The sequence below is a fragment of the Podarcis gaigeae genome (assembly GCF_964106915.1).
Source record: "Podarcis gaigeae genome assembly, chromosome: 3".
NCBI classification, from domain to species: Eukaryota; Metazoa; Chordata; class Lepidosauria; order Squamata; family Lacertidae; genus Podarcis; species Podarcis gaigeae.
This window is the reverse complement of record NC_139680.1, coordinates 45,433,402-45,450,218: the sequence shown is the minus strand read 5'-3', so window position 1 is coordinate 45,450,218 and position 16,817 is coordinate 45,433,402. Positions and strand designations below refer to the sequence as shown.

At 38.8% G+C, this 16,817-nt stretch overlaps 1 protein-coding gene across 3 annotated transcripts in view; it reads right to left on the bottom strand.

Annotated features, from left to right (window-relative positions):
• Positions 1–417: 417 nt before the first annotated feature.
• FUT9 (fucosyltransferase 9) overlaps positions 418–16,817 on the bottom strand; it is a 48,627-nt gene continuing 32,227 nt past the window's right edge. For 2 of the 3 annotated variants that reach the window (XM_083730607.1, XM_083730609.1), the window contains exon 2: positions 2,625–4,414. In XM_083730607.1, the coding sequence (XP_083586733.1) occupies positions 3,330–4,414 (1,085 nt within the window). In that variant the 3' untranslated portion in view covers positions 2,625–3,329. Of the gene's footprint in view, positions 2,320–2,624; positions 4,415–16,817 lie in introns of those variants that run through there. The other variant, XM_083730608.1, reaches the window with a different exon arrangement.

Below are 16,817 nucleotides of genomic sequence, written 5' to 3'. Positions count from 1 at the left end.
ATGAGTCCTGGGGGTGTGGTGCACTGCCTGCAGAGACATGGTGCCCAGCACGGGGGGTGGGCAGGTGTGATGGCACCCCACTGGGATCGTGCCACTGGGGACGGTGCGCTCCCCCCGCACCCCTGTTCCTTCGCCAGTGTTTGTATCATCTTGTAGTTGTGCATTAAAAAAAATGATTTGTTTCTGAGTTGTTCTGTGCACCTTTTCAATCTGATTTCTGAGCAACTTTATATAAAATTGAGCTTTGTGTGCCCCATTCACTATCATGGGGAGTTTAAGAACAGCTATAACATTTTCTCCTTTCTCCCAAAGTAGATAGAATTTACAGGAACAGGAGCCACCCCAACACCCCCCAATGCAAAAAAAAACCTCTTTGTACAATAGGATGGGCAGGGGGTCTTGCTGAGCACCAAGAGAGTGTGTGTCTGAGGGCACCACACCAGCGACCCCAGTTCTAATACCTACAATTTTTACCTTTTTAATAAAATACATTTAAGCAAACAGATTAGTCCTTCTCTCAGGGGAGGTGTCTACTTTCAGTGCCTAAAAGGCTGTTCTTTTTTATTGCATTGATTTAGTGTTAACGAAACCCTCGATTCATACATTCATAAAAGGACAGGAATAGATTTTAGCCACAAAGTACGGAGACAATGTAAAACCCTTTGAAACAGAAGGATGGGTGCTTCTCCCCAAACACATGTTTCTACACATGGATTGGACTTGCTATATATAGGTAGATGAATGTATCTTAGGAGCAATAATATTCTGCAAGTAGAAAGCCATCACCTAATATTCAATATCATATGTGCCAACAGTTCACACAATGTGGGGCATTTATGAATGTGATCAAAATAAATCAAAATGTTCTACTGCCATTGCCCATCAAAATAAACCACCATTATAATCAGGTTTCTTCTCACTGACAATAGTGGCCAGTGTGGTGGGGTAGTGCCACAAATTTGCATCCAAACACCAGTGTTGCTACAGGTTACTTGGCTAGTGCTGGGGCAGGGACGGAGCAAGGTTAGGGCTGTGCAGGTGCTGGATTGGCTCTGCCAGCCCCTATCTTCCCACTGCTCTGCCCCAGAGCTATTCAGGTAAGCTCCTTCACCTCATTGGCTGCTACTGCTCATTCCTTCTGGAAGTATGGAGAACAGGGAGCACCACATCTGTCATCAGCTCCCAAACTGTATGCACAACCCCTTTGGAAGATAATGAACACTGACTACTCTGAAGACATCAACAACCTTCTAGTCGCTGTCCTGCTTTCTCTTCTTTCACTTTCCCAGCAGATGAAAGGTTCTGTCAGCCTTCATGATTCATTCTGGAGCCTTCTGTTGTGCTGTGGTCTTGATAATCATGCTTTTATGCTTATTGTTAAAACATGAAGTAATCAAAAGCATTTGTATTCATCAATTTAGAAAGAAATATGAACTGAAATGTTTCCTTAGATCTCTGACCTTAAAATATTTGTGCCCCAATAAAAGGCTGAAGTATCATCACAACATAATGACATAGGAGAGGTGCATTAATATCACCACTGAGAAACTCTATTCTATGGGCTTAAATTCAAGCCCCAAACAGCTGTAGCCTGATCCAGCAATTTTCAAACATTTCCTACCAGTAAGTGTCCCAGTGCTGTCTTAATTGTGCACACAGCTCAGGGATCACTTCTGAGACTGAATATTCCTATCATAGCAGCCTGCTAATGGCTGAATCATTGTCAGATGGTTACATCTGAGAAGTAGATGATCTGCAACTGTCATAAATACAATAATTTGTACAATAGAATCCTATGCACCCAGCTACCCAGACGTCCCACTGAGTTCAGTGGTGATTACTCCCAGATATAAGATTGTCACCTAACTGATAAATCTTTTACTCTTTTCAAGGCATTAGACAAAATATCTACCTACTGTTGAAACAGTGGTCCTATCAGATAAACAACAACAAAAAAGATTGATTATTGCTTATGGGAGGGACCAAGCTCAGAAGTGGAGCATGAGCTTTGTTATGCAGAAGGCCCCAGACTGAACTGGTGGGATCTCCAGTTAAAAGCATCAGGTAGCAGTTGATGTGGAAATATTTCTGCATCCTGAAATGATGAACAGCCTCTGCTAGATGGACAAATAGTCTTACCTGGTATAAAGCTGCTTCCTTTGTCCCCAAATGGAAACAGACTTTCATTTGCTGCCTTCTGAATCTTCATTTCAACAAAGCACTCAGTTCGCATTTAATTCTGACTGTGTGGTTTCAAAGCATGCCACTTAATACTTCACCAAGGATAGAAAATGTTCACTTTGTCAATCAACTAGCATTCTAGAGTAGATGGAGGAAAATGCACATTTTTAAAAAAAAGAATGTATTTGTTTACCAAGGCCAGAGTTCAAATAATTAGGAAACTAGTTCCATGAGCTGAACGGGTCTTTAGACTTATTTTTACTCAGTAGAAGCCTTCCATGCTTCATAGAAAACTGCTTTTGGAACTGTACCTTGTACGCAGTATATAAAATGGCATAGAAGGTCACATGTGTATTTCACTAAAGAGTTGAACTCACAAATATTTTTTCTTTGAACCTATATTGAATCTTAGCTAGAAATTTTAATTTTTTTCTAAGCCAGAAAAAAACTATCTGAGCCAATGTAAACACCATTACTCTATGTATTGGCCAGTGACTGCTGTATTACAAACAAATAAAAAATGGGGGGAAGTTTTAAAAAGAAATGGTAAACAATAAATTACTATTCAGTGCACATAACCAGCTATATACATAGCAGGATTTCCAACAAAATATAAATAAGATAGCATGCCAGTGGCTCAGAAGGAATAATTTGTGCAACCATGGTGCACCAGTTTCACATACAAATCTTTAAAAAGTGTCCACATAAGTTACTTCTCAGTTTTTCTCAGTACACATTGCAAAAAATGATATTTGTGTTTGCATTTGATGAAAATATAACAAGAAGTCACCATAGCGCTGATTGCTTTAACAAAATAATTAAACTTCTGTTCAGGCTGCCAGCTCTTAACTCCTTTTCAAAGTCACATCTATATAAAATAAAATGATCACCTCTCCAAATAAGTCAACAACACAGAACATGGCCAATGTCCGTGAAATCATTAGTCTTTTTTAATGAGATACCTTTCTGTGGAAAGTAAGGAGAGTTTTGGATGAATGATCCAGAGATAGTGTAACTGGAATATGTTGTATCCAGGAAACAAAGATGTCACATATTCTGGAGGGATTCCCCCCACCATCTTCACTTGGAATAATGGTTTTGTTAGATTTTAAAAATATATATGTAAAGTGCAAGTAAGGGATAGGAGTTTAATTCCAAAACCATTTTTCTAAATTGCCAACCGACCTGTATTCCTGGTGTCTTTTTACATGGTCACAGGCAAGGCATGCATGTGATTCCCAAAATCGAGGAAGGTGCACTGAAAAATCCTTCCTCCAGTCAAAGTAGCTAACATACAGTTTATCATTTTTGTCGAGCAAAAGAAGATACTCTGAGAGGTCCCTTGGAGAGAGAAAATCCTCCACGTGAATGAAAGAACTAGCAGGGATGTAATTCTCATAGTTTTCTCTAGGAGGACCTAGAACGACTGGCACAGATCCAGCAAGAAAAGCATTGTAAAGCTTCTCTGTGATATAGTCTCTGTGGATAGAATTCTCAAAGGAAAGGTAAAACTTACAAGCGGAGATGGTTGGGATCAAATTTTTATCACTCACATAGTCTCCAAATGCTTGCCCATAGGTATGGATCTCAAGGTATTTACTTAGTTCATTATAATATTTGACCCTAGCATGCTCTGGGTTCCAGTTACTCACCACCCAACACACCAGTCTTTCTTTATTCGGCATTTCAAATGGAAAGGAGCTTGTGCTAACTACCATAAAGCCATAAGGCACTTGAATGTCTGAATCTCGACGATAAGTGAGGGTCAAATTGAATAGATGCTCAATCCCACTCTTTTGTGGAGTATGTGTTGGTGATTCCAAGTTCATCCAGATCCATTTTTGAAATGGCGGCCTAGGTTGCTGAGGTAAATTAGTCAGATCCCAACTGATATCTCTGTGGTGAATAAGAACGGCATGAGACTGGTTATATAGTGTGCGGTCTGTAGTCAGATGGCACCCGTGGATGTTAAATGTTGGGCAGAATTTCAGATCAAATGTCTGGCCAAACGGCCATACCCATATCAGAATAGTTGTCTCATTGATATAATCATTTTTGGTGGAGAAGAAGTTCTTCATTTTTAGAACAGAGCTGGCTGATTCAATAGGACCAGATATCCAGCTGTTTGTCGGTTTGATATAAATAAGCAGACATGCCATGAAGCATCCCAGCACAATGAAGATAAATAGAAATGGCCGGAAAATTCCTTTGGGTGATGATGTCATAATTTGATCTGTGAAGGGAAGATGGAAATAGGAAGTCATCATCAAGCGTTAAATTATTGTAATGTTACCCCATGGTAACAATGTCATACATTATACATTATTGTTCCACTAAGTGGTTGAACAACACCATCTGAGAAAAATCTGCTTCAGGAATCCTATAAGTAAATAAATAGTTCACTGGTAGAGCAGTTGTTCTGCATGCAGGATTTCCCAAATTCAGTCACCAATATTTCCTAATGAGTTGTTGTTTTGCTGGCAAAAATTTTAAAATATCAGGAAAAAGCAGTTGAAATATTTGCTTGAGCTATACTTGCAATTGGTACATCTCTTTCCATAAGTGTAAATCAATACTTCAAGGGACATTGGAATCTAATTTACATCTCATCTAAGTTACTGTTACTTCTTCCCATATTCCCCCTTGGATAGAGAATATGTCAGATGGATGGAGTGATAAGCAAGGAAATCCTTTATCAAACATTATCTCCACAACCCCTCAATATTCCTGCAAGCAGCTGCCTTAGTAGAAATGAATTAAACTCTGCTGAAGTAGATGGGTGGACAACGATAGCATATCATGAAAGGCTAGTGTGCCAACAGTTTCCAGTATGTTGTCTCTCCCCTCCCCACCATAAACAAACTTTGTAAGGGAAGTGCATGCTGTTACATTTTTACATGTATTAAATATAATAGTAATAATAAGTTTAATATAATATTTTATGGAAAGATTTGAAGGAGAGTGAAATGACCTGATAGCAAATAAACAGTCTAATATTCTTTTTTCTTTTATTTATTTATTTTAGCAAAAACAATAGTCTTTCTGGCAGCTTAAAGACACAGTAAATTTTAGTCACAGTAAATTATTTTCCCAGGACACCCAAATCACAGTGATTGGGATTCTTTATTAAAATCTTATTGCTTATGTTTGATACATTTTGTATGTTCTTTTGATACACAAGATCAATTTAATTAATAAATAAATTCTACAGAAAGGTTTAATTCAATTTATGGAGATTTCTATCAACAGCTCTTAGCTATGATAGGTACATGGAGTCTTTAATTCAGAATACGAGAGACAAGTCTGGTTGGCTGCTGTTGGAAAGATATACTTGTTGCTTTGTGCAAAACTTTGCTCCTTGTTTCTATACCTTACTACCACCCTTAATGTCCCAAACAAATTTTGATTGCTGCAAACTGGGAGCCCCAGTGAATACTAACTTTGCACACCCACCATCATGTTAAACTGTGAAAAATTCTACCATTTATGCAGGCCAACACAAGTTCTCATGGTTGTAATCCTCTTGCTAAGAATGAATCTCAATGAATGAAAAAAATGCCAAATTCCTCCACGAAGAGTTTCTGTCTTCTCTCATTCACCCTAACAACATAAACATTTGTGTTTCTTATACAGTGTGAATCATATAAGATATGCTAGTTAAGTTATTGAATATTTATGTTTTCCCAAAAAGATAATAAAATCTGAGTAAAAAAAGGCAGAACTTCATTTTGTTCTGACTAATTATTTTTAACAAGACACTCTATGAATTTAGTAAAGTGTATTGATTGCTGGAGAAAAGGCAATCCAGAAGAAGAAGAAAGAGAAAGAAAAATGTGTCTTTACATTCAGGAGAGAAGTCCCACAGAGAAAAATCAATAATGTTCTGTTATGAGAATGAGTCACACAAGTCAGATCATTCACTAGTGATTACAGTGAGAGAAATCAAACATTTGATTGAAGTCAATAGCATAGCTCTCATTGAATTTAATGGTGTTTGATTGCACCCAATAATGGTAGATTATGTCCAAACACTGTACATAAAGCTAAGTACCCCAACAGATCAAAGCAAACAAATATAATGAAAAGGTACCGCAGAAACCAGAAAACTCGAACGTATAATATTAAATGTCTTTACAAACATTTCTAATGAAAACTATAATATGTAAAATCTTCCCTTCCCCCTTAAAAAATACTATGAAAATGTGATCTACATCATTGTTTAATACATAATGTTTAATTTACAAGCCACCATCATCTGTAAGGAAGCTAACTAAAATTTTCAACATCGAATTATTTACTGCTCAGTAATACAGCTATTTTTATTGCAGCTCTTGAAAAACAAACAATACATTTATGTTATGAGTGTATAACAGACAATTGCCTTTGATTTGCTTGAGGATGTAGATCTTGCAAATAACATCAATGAATGTTGCAGTGACTGTAAATATGTGCAGAATAATCAAGTCCAAGGTAAGATTTCAATGGAAGCTGGGGCCAAACTAAATGGTTGGTGGTAGATACAGGGGCAGGAAACACACATGTTGCGAGAGAAGTTGGGAAGAGGGTCGCAGGAGGAAAGAAGCATGAGAAAAGCTTTTCATGTTCTTAGCATCCATGGCCCAGTGCTACCTGCAGAGCACTCCCTTCTACTTTTACCTAACCCTCCCTCCAACCCGGCCTGAGCATATGGCTTTCCCTTCACCTTCAGACTCAAGGGATGTAGCTTCACCTCCAGAAGCATGTAACTACAGAATTAACTATGGGTCCTTTAATGATTGCAGACAGCTATCCATTGTGGTTCTGGAAAAGAGGCTTAGGGATTCTATAGCAGGCAGGGTAATGTGGGAAATGTTTCCTAAAGGAAAAAAGTTTTGGGGTAAAACTCTCCCCTAAACATTTTAAAGAGCATAACAGATGGCTCAGCAGAGCTTCTATACTTCCAGTGTTCCAAAGATAGTAATACCTGACTGGAATTCTACATTATTTCAGATAACAAATAGAACAAAATGCTTTATCATCCAAATACGTTTTTTGGATGGATAATCCTTAGCTGATAAAGTTAAATGAAATGGAATAAATTCCAACTGTTCTGATACCAGCCTTGCAAACTGAATGTGCTTCTGTAGAAAAGTTCTAATACAATTTCAAAACCAGACTAAATATGATCAGTCTCCCATAAGTCAGTTGGAAAGGTACTTTAAATTTGAGTTTTGTGAAAGTCATGAATATGTAATTTGGAAACTGATGTTGTTTTACCACTCTAGCCATTTCTCCTTTTATTCCACCAGGATTACACACTGTTCCTTTCTTAGCTAAACTAGAGGGCTTTTCTTGGAAGGCATGCTGCCAAGGCAAATCTGTCATAAACTGTATTTTGTAATGTCATTTCTACAAATTCTAAGAATAATCAACACATTTCCATGGCAGTTATTTTAAGCACAAAGTTCTGATTAACCATTGTTTATTGAAGCAAGCCTACATCATAAACAAAGGTTTGAAGTTGGCACGCTTGAGTAAATTGTAGTTAAAACTAACCACAGTTTGGATAAACTGAAGTTGAGGCAAAAAGGGAAGGGACAGCCTGCAGGCTGCATTTGATATAGTGTATCAGTGCTGTATCTGTGTAGAGGATTTGATAATATGTTTCACATATCAGTTTTACACCCTCGGTTTTCTTCATATTTGTACTTTTGTCTCACATTTCAATGGCATTGAAGCCAATAAAAAGGGATCAGCAATGGTTTACAGTGGTACCTCGGGTTACATAGCCGTCAGGTTACATACGCTTCAGGTTACAGACTCCACTAACCCAGAAATAGTACTTCGGGTTAAGAACTTTGCCTCAGGATGAGAACAGAAATTGTGCTCCGGCAGCGCAGCAGCAGCAGAAGGCCCCATTAGTTAAAGTGGTGCTTCAGGTTAAGAACGGACCTCCGGAATCAATTAAGTACTTTACCTGAGGTACCACTGTATTTAGGTGTGACCATCAGCAATAAGGGTTGTTTCCTCAGAATGTACCTTATGCCAAAAGAAATCTTGTGATTTTGACACATGAGATCTACAATGGTCAGTGGATAGAGTTCACACTTGGCCATATAGTTTAGATCACCAGTTCAGTTGCTTTGGGAACTTGACTATCAGTCATAGTTTCCATTTTTTCATAGTTTCTGAATACCACTTGCTGGAAACCACAGGAGGGGATAGCTCTTCCAGGTCCTACTTTCAGCCTCTCTATAGACATCTGGTTGGCCACTGTGAAAACAGTACACTAGACTAGATGAGCCACTGGACTATTCCAGTAGGTTCTTATGATCTTCTATTTATCATGGGAATGTTGTTGTTGTTTAGTCGTTTAGTCGTGTCCGACTCTTCGTGACCCCATGGACCAGAGCACACCAGGCACTTCTGTCTTCCACTGCCTCCCGCAGTTTGGTCAGACTCATGTTTGTATCTTCGAAGACACTATCCAACCATCTCGTCCTCTGTCGTCCCCTTCTCCTTGTGCCCTCCATCTTTCTCAACATCATGGTCTTTTCCAGGGAGTCTTCTCTTCTCATGAGGTGGCCAAAGTATTGGAGCCTCAGCTTCACGATCTGTCCTTCCAGTGAACACTCAGGGCTGATTTCCTTAAGAATGGATTGGTTTGTTCTTCTTGCAGTCCATCATGGGAATGGTTCTATTTAATTGCCATCTCCAAATTTTACTTATGTTCATGTTTTCCTTGTCATGCCCCCTGGCTTTTATATGTATTCATATTTTTATCTGTTCATCATTATATAGATATTTATTCTGTTTTTATTGTTTTGTAAATCTTATGACATTTTTAGCCTCCTTATTGCAAGCCATATTGAAGCTATCTTGTGAAGGGCAAGGTGTAAATAATTTAAATGCAATGAATAAAATCACAAAACAATGGCAGGTTGGATTTTCCGGTCTTTTGCGTGTGGTACACAACTGTACTAGGGTGGGTGTGGTGAGGAATTAGTGAGGCCATAAGCAGTGTAGGAGCCAGCTCAAATGAAAATCTTCCTTGCTTTTTTGGAAAATCTTCCTTGTTATTTCTTGCCGCTAAGAACCATTTCATAGTATCCTGCATCAATCCTAATTAATACAATTTTAGGATGAGGCATTCAATATTTTCTTGATTTCTTTCTCCCTTTCTATAAGCCCCGTCTCTCACAAAAGACTGACATTTCCAAATCAATCCTATTCTGCTACTGTGTTATGTGTGCTGCATCACTGATCAGGCATGTAGGTAGCCCATTACCACTGTACATTGTTTTCTTCTATAGCAATTTAGAAATCCTCCATTGTAAAGCTAAGGAAACATACTCTCAGTGGATTCATCATATGTTTAATGTCCTTTTTTAGAATGACAATATGGAGGAGGCATCTTTGATGAATTTCAGTAAAGGGGTAATTTTCATTTTCCTTCCGAATCCCTCTGGTACTGGAGCTAAAAAAAGAAAAGTACTAAGAAGAAAATATGATGATGTGCAACCAGAAGATTAAATATTAAAGGTCAGCAAGTGCTTGCTTTATACTTCTTGCAGCACAAAATCATACATAAAATTAATTTTTAAAAGCTGCTTATAGAACTGTTGTGCAGTGTATTACGAAGCTACTGAATTTTAGACAGAGATTTGAATTTTAATGTAAATCCATGGGGAAGCTGTCAACATCTAAAAATCTGCACATCATAATAAAACACACATTTAAATCTTAGGATGGACTCAATTGATTTTTCTTCTTCTTCTTATCACCATGAAGTTGTTCCCCTCCCCATTGCCTTGTAATGAGATCTACTTCACACAAAGGATCATAACAAAAAAGTTTCAGCTGCAAGACTTGCATTTGGCAAAGCTTATTCAAGACCCAAACTTGTGTAGAATTTATCTATGACTCAATTCCATCCAGAACACATTGTGTAGGCAGTTAGAAAAGCCCTTCCTAAGCGTTTAGGGCAGTGTTTCCCAACCTTTTTTGGGCAAAGGCACACTTGTTTCATGAAAAAAATCTCGAGGCACACCACCATTAGAAAATGTTTAAAAAATTAACTCTGTGCCTATATTGACTATATATAAAGTAACTCTTTTTAATAGGAATCAAATAAACACAAAGAAAGTATTTTATAATTACTTTATTATGAAATAGTAAGTAAACAGAAATATGAAAAATTATAAAATACTTTATTCAGTGCGCAACCTGGGCCTGTTTGGCTGAACACAAAGCTGATATTCTGGCTGGAATCGAAGAAAGACACACACGTAGCTCTTCGTCAACAGCTCTCAGTCTCTCTCTGTATTTAGTTTTTATAGCAATCATGCTTGAAAAGCTCAACTCACAGAGATTTACCTTTGAGGTTTGTCTCATGAAAGTTGCCTGTTTCTCCGTGTTTTCACGCAGGCGAACAAAATAGTCCGCATTCTTGTTTTGAAGCGAAGGGTGTTTCGTTTGGAGATGGCGTTTAAGTTTGCTTGGGACCATAGCGCTGTTAGCTAGCTTTTCACCACACACCACACACAGTGGAGTTGGTTGGTTTGCATCTCCGGTGAAAGTAAATCCAAATGAAATATAGCTTTCGCTATATTGCCTTGTGCCAGAGAATTTGCTTGAGCTAACCATCTTTGCTTTCTTTTCATGCCCACTCATACTTGGGCTCTCATCTGGCTCCAAATTTTGTTCAGAGTCCAGTTCTTTTCTTTTCAAAAACTTTTCCATCACTGCAGTATCCGGCCATCCAATTGCCACTGACAAACGGATACAGACCCCTTTTTTTTACAGCACAGCTCACACAAATGTACACGGAACACCCTATTCGAATTAAAACACACAGTCTCACGAGAGCAAGGAGCAGCGATTTTATACTTTACGAAAAGAAGTCGCTAGTCCTCATGGTGACAGGGTGGAAATTATTTAAAAGCAGAACCACCTTGAGGAAGGTGGAGCCATATCACATCCCGGCAGGAGGCCTAAATTGGTGAAACGCTCAGGCCCCGCCTATTCAAAGAGGACTATTAATTTGGAGAGCTGCTATCTTCCAAACTGTGAGACGACGAGGCAAAAGGGGAGCCCTGAATGGAACTTTGCGTTTTTGTCTCAACGCCGGTCTCGCGGACCCGGGAGGAGGAAGGCGTGAAGGGAATCCCGAAGGCGCAAAAACCTCGCGCATGCGCAGGCCTTCCGCCTGTGACAGCCCAGTAGGCCGGCCGAAGTGAGCAGCGATGGGATGTGGGAGGGAGCTCGCTCGCCGCCCCGCGTGTGCTCGCCGCCGCCGCCCCGCCTCTCGCCGCCCGACTCGCCCGCCTCCCTCCCACGGCACACCAGGCAACGTCTCGCGGCACACTAGTGTGCCGTGGAACACCGGTTGGGAAACACTGGTTTAGGGCAAACAATTATGTCTATAGTCTCTTTTTTCATAATCAGGGCTGGTCCTGACATACAGCAAGGTGAAGTGACATTTTTGAAGTTGGGGGCAGGCAGAGGAGAGTAGATAAAAGCTTAAGATGGTTTCTGCAGGGTGCAAATAAGACTTTTAAAGCATTGGCTAGGTGGAGAGGGCACTTGCATCTCTGCTTGAGGCAGCAGAATGTCTTGGGACAGCAGTATTCAGAAAGCTTGACAGCACTATATATGTCAGCTAGCACATTGCTTTATTACCTTTTATTTTAATCAATTTTAGTCAAATTTTCTTCCTCACCTGACTTGACAAGGCTCAGTAGGACAAAATTTGAGAACTTCAGCAGCAGAAAAATGTGTCAAATTCAACTTTCCAACTTGTTTAATAGCAAACAGCTTTTACTAGATTCCACAGCTACCTGAGTTCCACAGCTTGGGCAGCTAATGTGGTGCTTTCCTGATATTGTGGACTACAACTCCCATCATCCATAGATAGCACGGTCAATGGTCAGGGATGGTAAAAAGTAAAAGGTAAAGGACCCTTGGATGGTTAAGTCCAGTCAAAGGTGACTATGGGGTGTGGCACTTACATTGTTTCAGGTCGAGGGAGCAGGCGTTTGTCCACAGACAACTTTTCTGGATCATGTGGCCAGCATGACTAAACCGCTTTTAGTGCAACGGGACACCGTGACAAGTGCTAGAGTGCACGGAAATGCCATTTACCTTCCCCCCGCTGCAGTACCTATTTATCTACTCACATTGGTATGGTTTCGAACTGCTAGGTTGGCAGAAGCTGGGAAAGAGCAATAGGAGCTCACCCCATCACATGGATTCTAACCACTGACCTTTTGATTGGCAAGCCCAAGAAGCTCAGTGGTTTAGACCACAGCACCACTTGCTTCCTATAAGTCAAGGAAAATGATGTAGAGGAACAGCATATGTAGGAACCATGTTGAATACCCCTGTTCAATAGGAGATCTATATTGTAAATAGGAATCTTCTGTAGCAGCTTTCTCCAAAGCAGCACTGTTGCATTTCTAATACAGAAATTTTCAGAATGAGACATAATAAATAAGGATTGTAAGAGGTTTCCCCCTGAAAGACTATGAAAGTAAAGAAAAATGGTTGTATGACAGCTTGGATAGGGTGGCCGCCACAAGCAGCAATTGCAGTGCTATTTTTCTAGAAAAAGATCTGCCAAAACTCACCATGAACACATCTTTTGTTTTCTTATAATAGCAATGGCACCCACCTGAGAGGTGCCATAACTGAGTTCTGTTGAGTTCTGGCTGGAAAAACAAGCCCTCAGCAATAGGAACGTGTATGAGAGATGTAGTAAATTAAAATGCCTATGTATTTTAGGAAAGTAGGTATAGCATTATCAACTCCCATCCCAGAAAAGAAAAGATGTGCATTTTATATTGATATGACTGCAATTCTAAAAATATGTCAAGTGTATCGGAAGCCTAAGGCTATTTAAAAAAGTATTTGAAACACTGTCATACAAATAAATCACAGCAGCAACTACAATCTGAAGATCAATAGATATCTAGAAAAACATTCTGCCTGCTCCAAACAGCTACCCTTCATTAGATGAGTTTGCAGTTTCCTTCAGGAAAGCAGTACTGTTTTCACCTAGCTATGTGTCTGATAAAAGCCAGTCCCAATAAATATGCCAAGTATCTGTTGCTCTTCTTTGGTTAGTTAATTTACGGAAAAACAGTTCATAATTATACACTATGTTCCTCTCTAGTTTTAAATCGCCCCCAAACAATAAAAGCAATTTATATCCTCCTTTTCATTAAGTTTTGCTAGACCAACTCAAAAAATTTATGTAAAATTGGTCGGTGTATATTATCCTTCAGGAAAAAAATAGTACCTGGTTTTTTTAATTGCCTGGAAATTTTCAACTACTGTATAGAAATGGCAACTGGATCATATAATTTGTAGTGTTAAATTCAGTAGAAGTTACTCTTAACAAAGTGTTTAGGATTAGAGTTGAGGCAGTTATGGCTGCTTTAGGATTAGATGTTCTCTTTCAAACTGCCATTTTTGGGAGTCAGTGAAGCAGAAACAAATGGCTATTGTCAGGGATATAAATGTTGAGGCCGCAGGCATATTTCACACAACTCGATTAAAGAGTCTCAATCATTCTTAAAGCCAGCCAAGAACAGGTACAACTTTCAATAAAATGCCACTGTATTCTTGATATTAACTGGAACAATGCTTGTTAAATAATCAGAATAGCAAGCTAGGTTGCAATCTGCTCAACATACAGCAGATGAAATCAAGCCATTGAAGCAATCAGGGCCAAAACAATCTGCAAAGAGACTATCCTGAAAGTGGTTCACATGCTATTTTATTTGTTTATTTAGAATATTTATAGACCACTTGATCAAAAAGCTTTCCATTTATGAGTGATCTGAGGAATAGGGTAATCTCAATCTGTGCACTGGTCGGGTTGCATTGTTTCACAAGCAGCTCTAGAAACAAATGGCTGCTTGTGGTAAAATCAATGTGAAATAACAGTGATTGCATAAAATGTACATGAACCATTTCCCCACAAATCTAATTTAGGTGTGCAGGTCTTACTTTTGCCTTTGGTTGCTTGGAAGTGCCAGGGCAAAACTGTGGCATGACTGATTGGGCTTAGGCATGTGACACAGAAAGTATAAGCGCGGAAGTAAATTTTGATAGAAAACAAATATTTAAGTAGATCTGCAGTTTATATGTGAACTCTATTTTGAAACATATGGACTATGAAATTTTTGACTCTGGATTCATTTATTTTAATGTTGTGTTGAGGTTGCTGCAGTTTGGGCATTGTGTATCTTTGATATTTCTGTGTTTTATTTTTTCTTATTGTGAGTTTTTAAAGTTCTTTATTTTATTTTTTTAATACAATTTTTAGCCCAGATGCTGCCTTTACAAGGAAGCTTAGAAGACTCTAAAACACATGAAAGTAAAATTACAACACACACACAAAATGGCAGCTACTAAATATTTTATTTCCAAGTAGGTCAAACTTCAGGAAAACACACTTTTAAAAAATGTATTTTCTAATAACTGACATGTATTCAGAGGTTTAGAACTTTGTATACCAATCTCAGAAATAAAACTTCTAAAAACCACAGTCTCATGTTTCGAAAAATTGACTCAATTTCAATTCATGCAACATTTAAATTCTGTTCTGTTCTAGAATTACATGTGGTTTTAAAAATGTAAACCATGGTGCTTAAAGGATTACTGGTAGATTGTTAAAGGACAATGTCAACTTCACTGTAAATGGAAAGAAAATGCTGCAGATACACTTGTGACATAATTTGAAATGTTGGTATACTTTGAATATCCAATTTGCTTATCTCTTCAGTATCATATTCATTCCACTTTCATGGCTGAAGAGATCTCAATCCCCCTTCTTTGTAAAAGCCTGTATTCAATTAAAAAAGTATTTCCTTCTACAACTTTCTATATTGGTTCTTAAAAGATCAAATGCTTTCCTTCATCTCTTGTGTATACACTTGAACCTGCACTCATTGTCCCATCAAGAGTTTCCTTTAATTTGATCTTCAAAAAGATTCTATCCCTCAAAGGATTTTATCAGTGCCAGTTCCTTTGTCTACAGACAAGCCTTTATGAGAATAATGGGCTGTTTCCCCACTCCCTTGGAACAGGGGGTTCTTTTCACTAATTTTAATAACTATTGTAAAAAACACAGGGACACATTTTTATGTTTGATGTCTACATTTTTTTCTATTCCCATTTACAACTACATTTTTATTTCCATAATATTATGTTTTCTGGCAAAAGTCATTATAAAATGCAAAACATTTTGATAGTGCATTATGTTAAAAACAAGGCGAATATGCTTTTGAATATAACCACACAGTTTCCTTTTCCAAAGGAAGAGGAGCTGCCATTATTTCCCTTTATGCTGCAGCCCCCTGAGCCTCATTGAATGCTGCTCCAGAGGCTTCTCAACATAAGGCTGTTGGGTTCTGGTGCTGAAGATGGAGTCTGAAAATTCTCAATGCACTCATGGATGATGAGGTACAGCCTTTCAATCCCAGCCATGCAGTATCAAGTTCCAAGGTCATATTCCACACAGCACATGCCTAGACCCCTAGTGCTGTATCATGTTCTGATATGATCAGCCCCACTTTTTAAATCTTGAAAATATTCTGTATTTCATTCACACAGAACCCACAGCACATAGCTCTGCACACAGCACTAAGCTATGGTTTTTTATCATTATATTTGCTTATTTGTTTTAGAATATACTCTACATCTGAATAAAAAAGAGTTTTAAATAATCTTCAATGCATGTACAACAATGAGACCCTTTTATCTTTCCATTGAAATAAGGGTGTACATTAACTGGTCACATCCTCTGCAACTGAGTATAAATAGTTCTTAAGTGGCACAATTGCAGCCTCATGTAGACCAGTTCAATGTAATATGGAAAGGTAAGTATCTTTACTTAAAGGAGAGCAATAACTGTTCACTTTGCTCATTAAAAAAAAGGTTAAATGAATGCACATCCTTGTGTACTGGAAAAAATATAAGACACCTGAGGATCTAGGAGCATGCAAAGGGAATTCTTAAGACTTTATATACAAAAGTAGTGCAAAACAGGAAAGAAGTGATGCAATCACCACTACTATTGCCGCCGCCACACATGTGTGTGCAGTTTCCAGTGGTTACGAACACACTCTTTCAGTAACAGGCCTGGGCCACTATACATCATTCCGAGTCCTCAGAATCTGGAAATACTATACTCGACTACCTGGTTATGCCTTCTACACCAGGAAGATTCATCACCCTGCCTCCATGGATATTCAGCATTACCAACAGTAAACTCCCTCTAGGATATGCCTAGCAAGAAAGCCAGTCCCTTCCACCCTCACATTCTTCTCTCCTAGACACATACAATTTCACATCTGCCATTGGTCCCGATATGCTCCTTCTCTGCTCCAATTTCAAAGCCACATAAACCATTTGCTTCTCTCACACTCAACACACACACACACACACACACACACACACACACACACACACACACATTCTTCCCTAGCCCTTTACAAACTTAAACGTCCTCTGACTTTCTCACCCTGGCAGGCAGGCAAGCCGTGTCCTCCCTCTCCCTGGCTCAGTGTCCCCAGTTATTGACTCTGATCTTCCGCTTGTACCGGTTGGTGAGCACTCTGGTGAGCAAATGGGGCACTGAGCTATGCTCT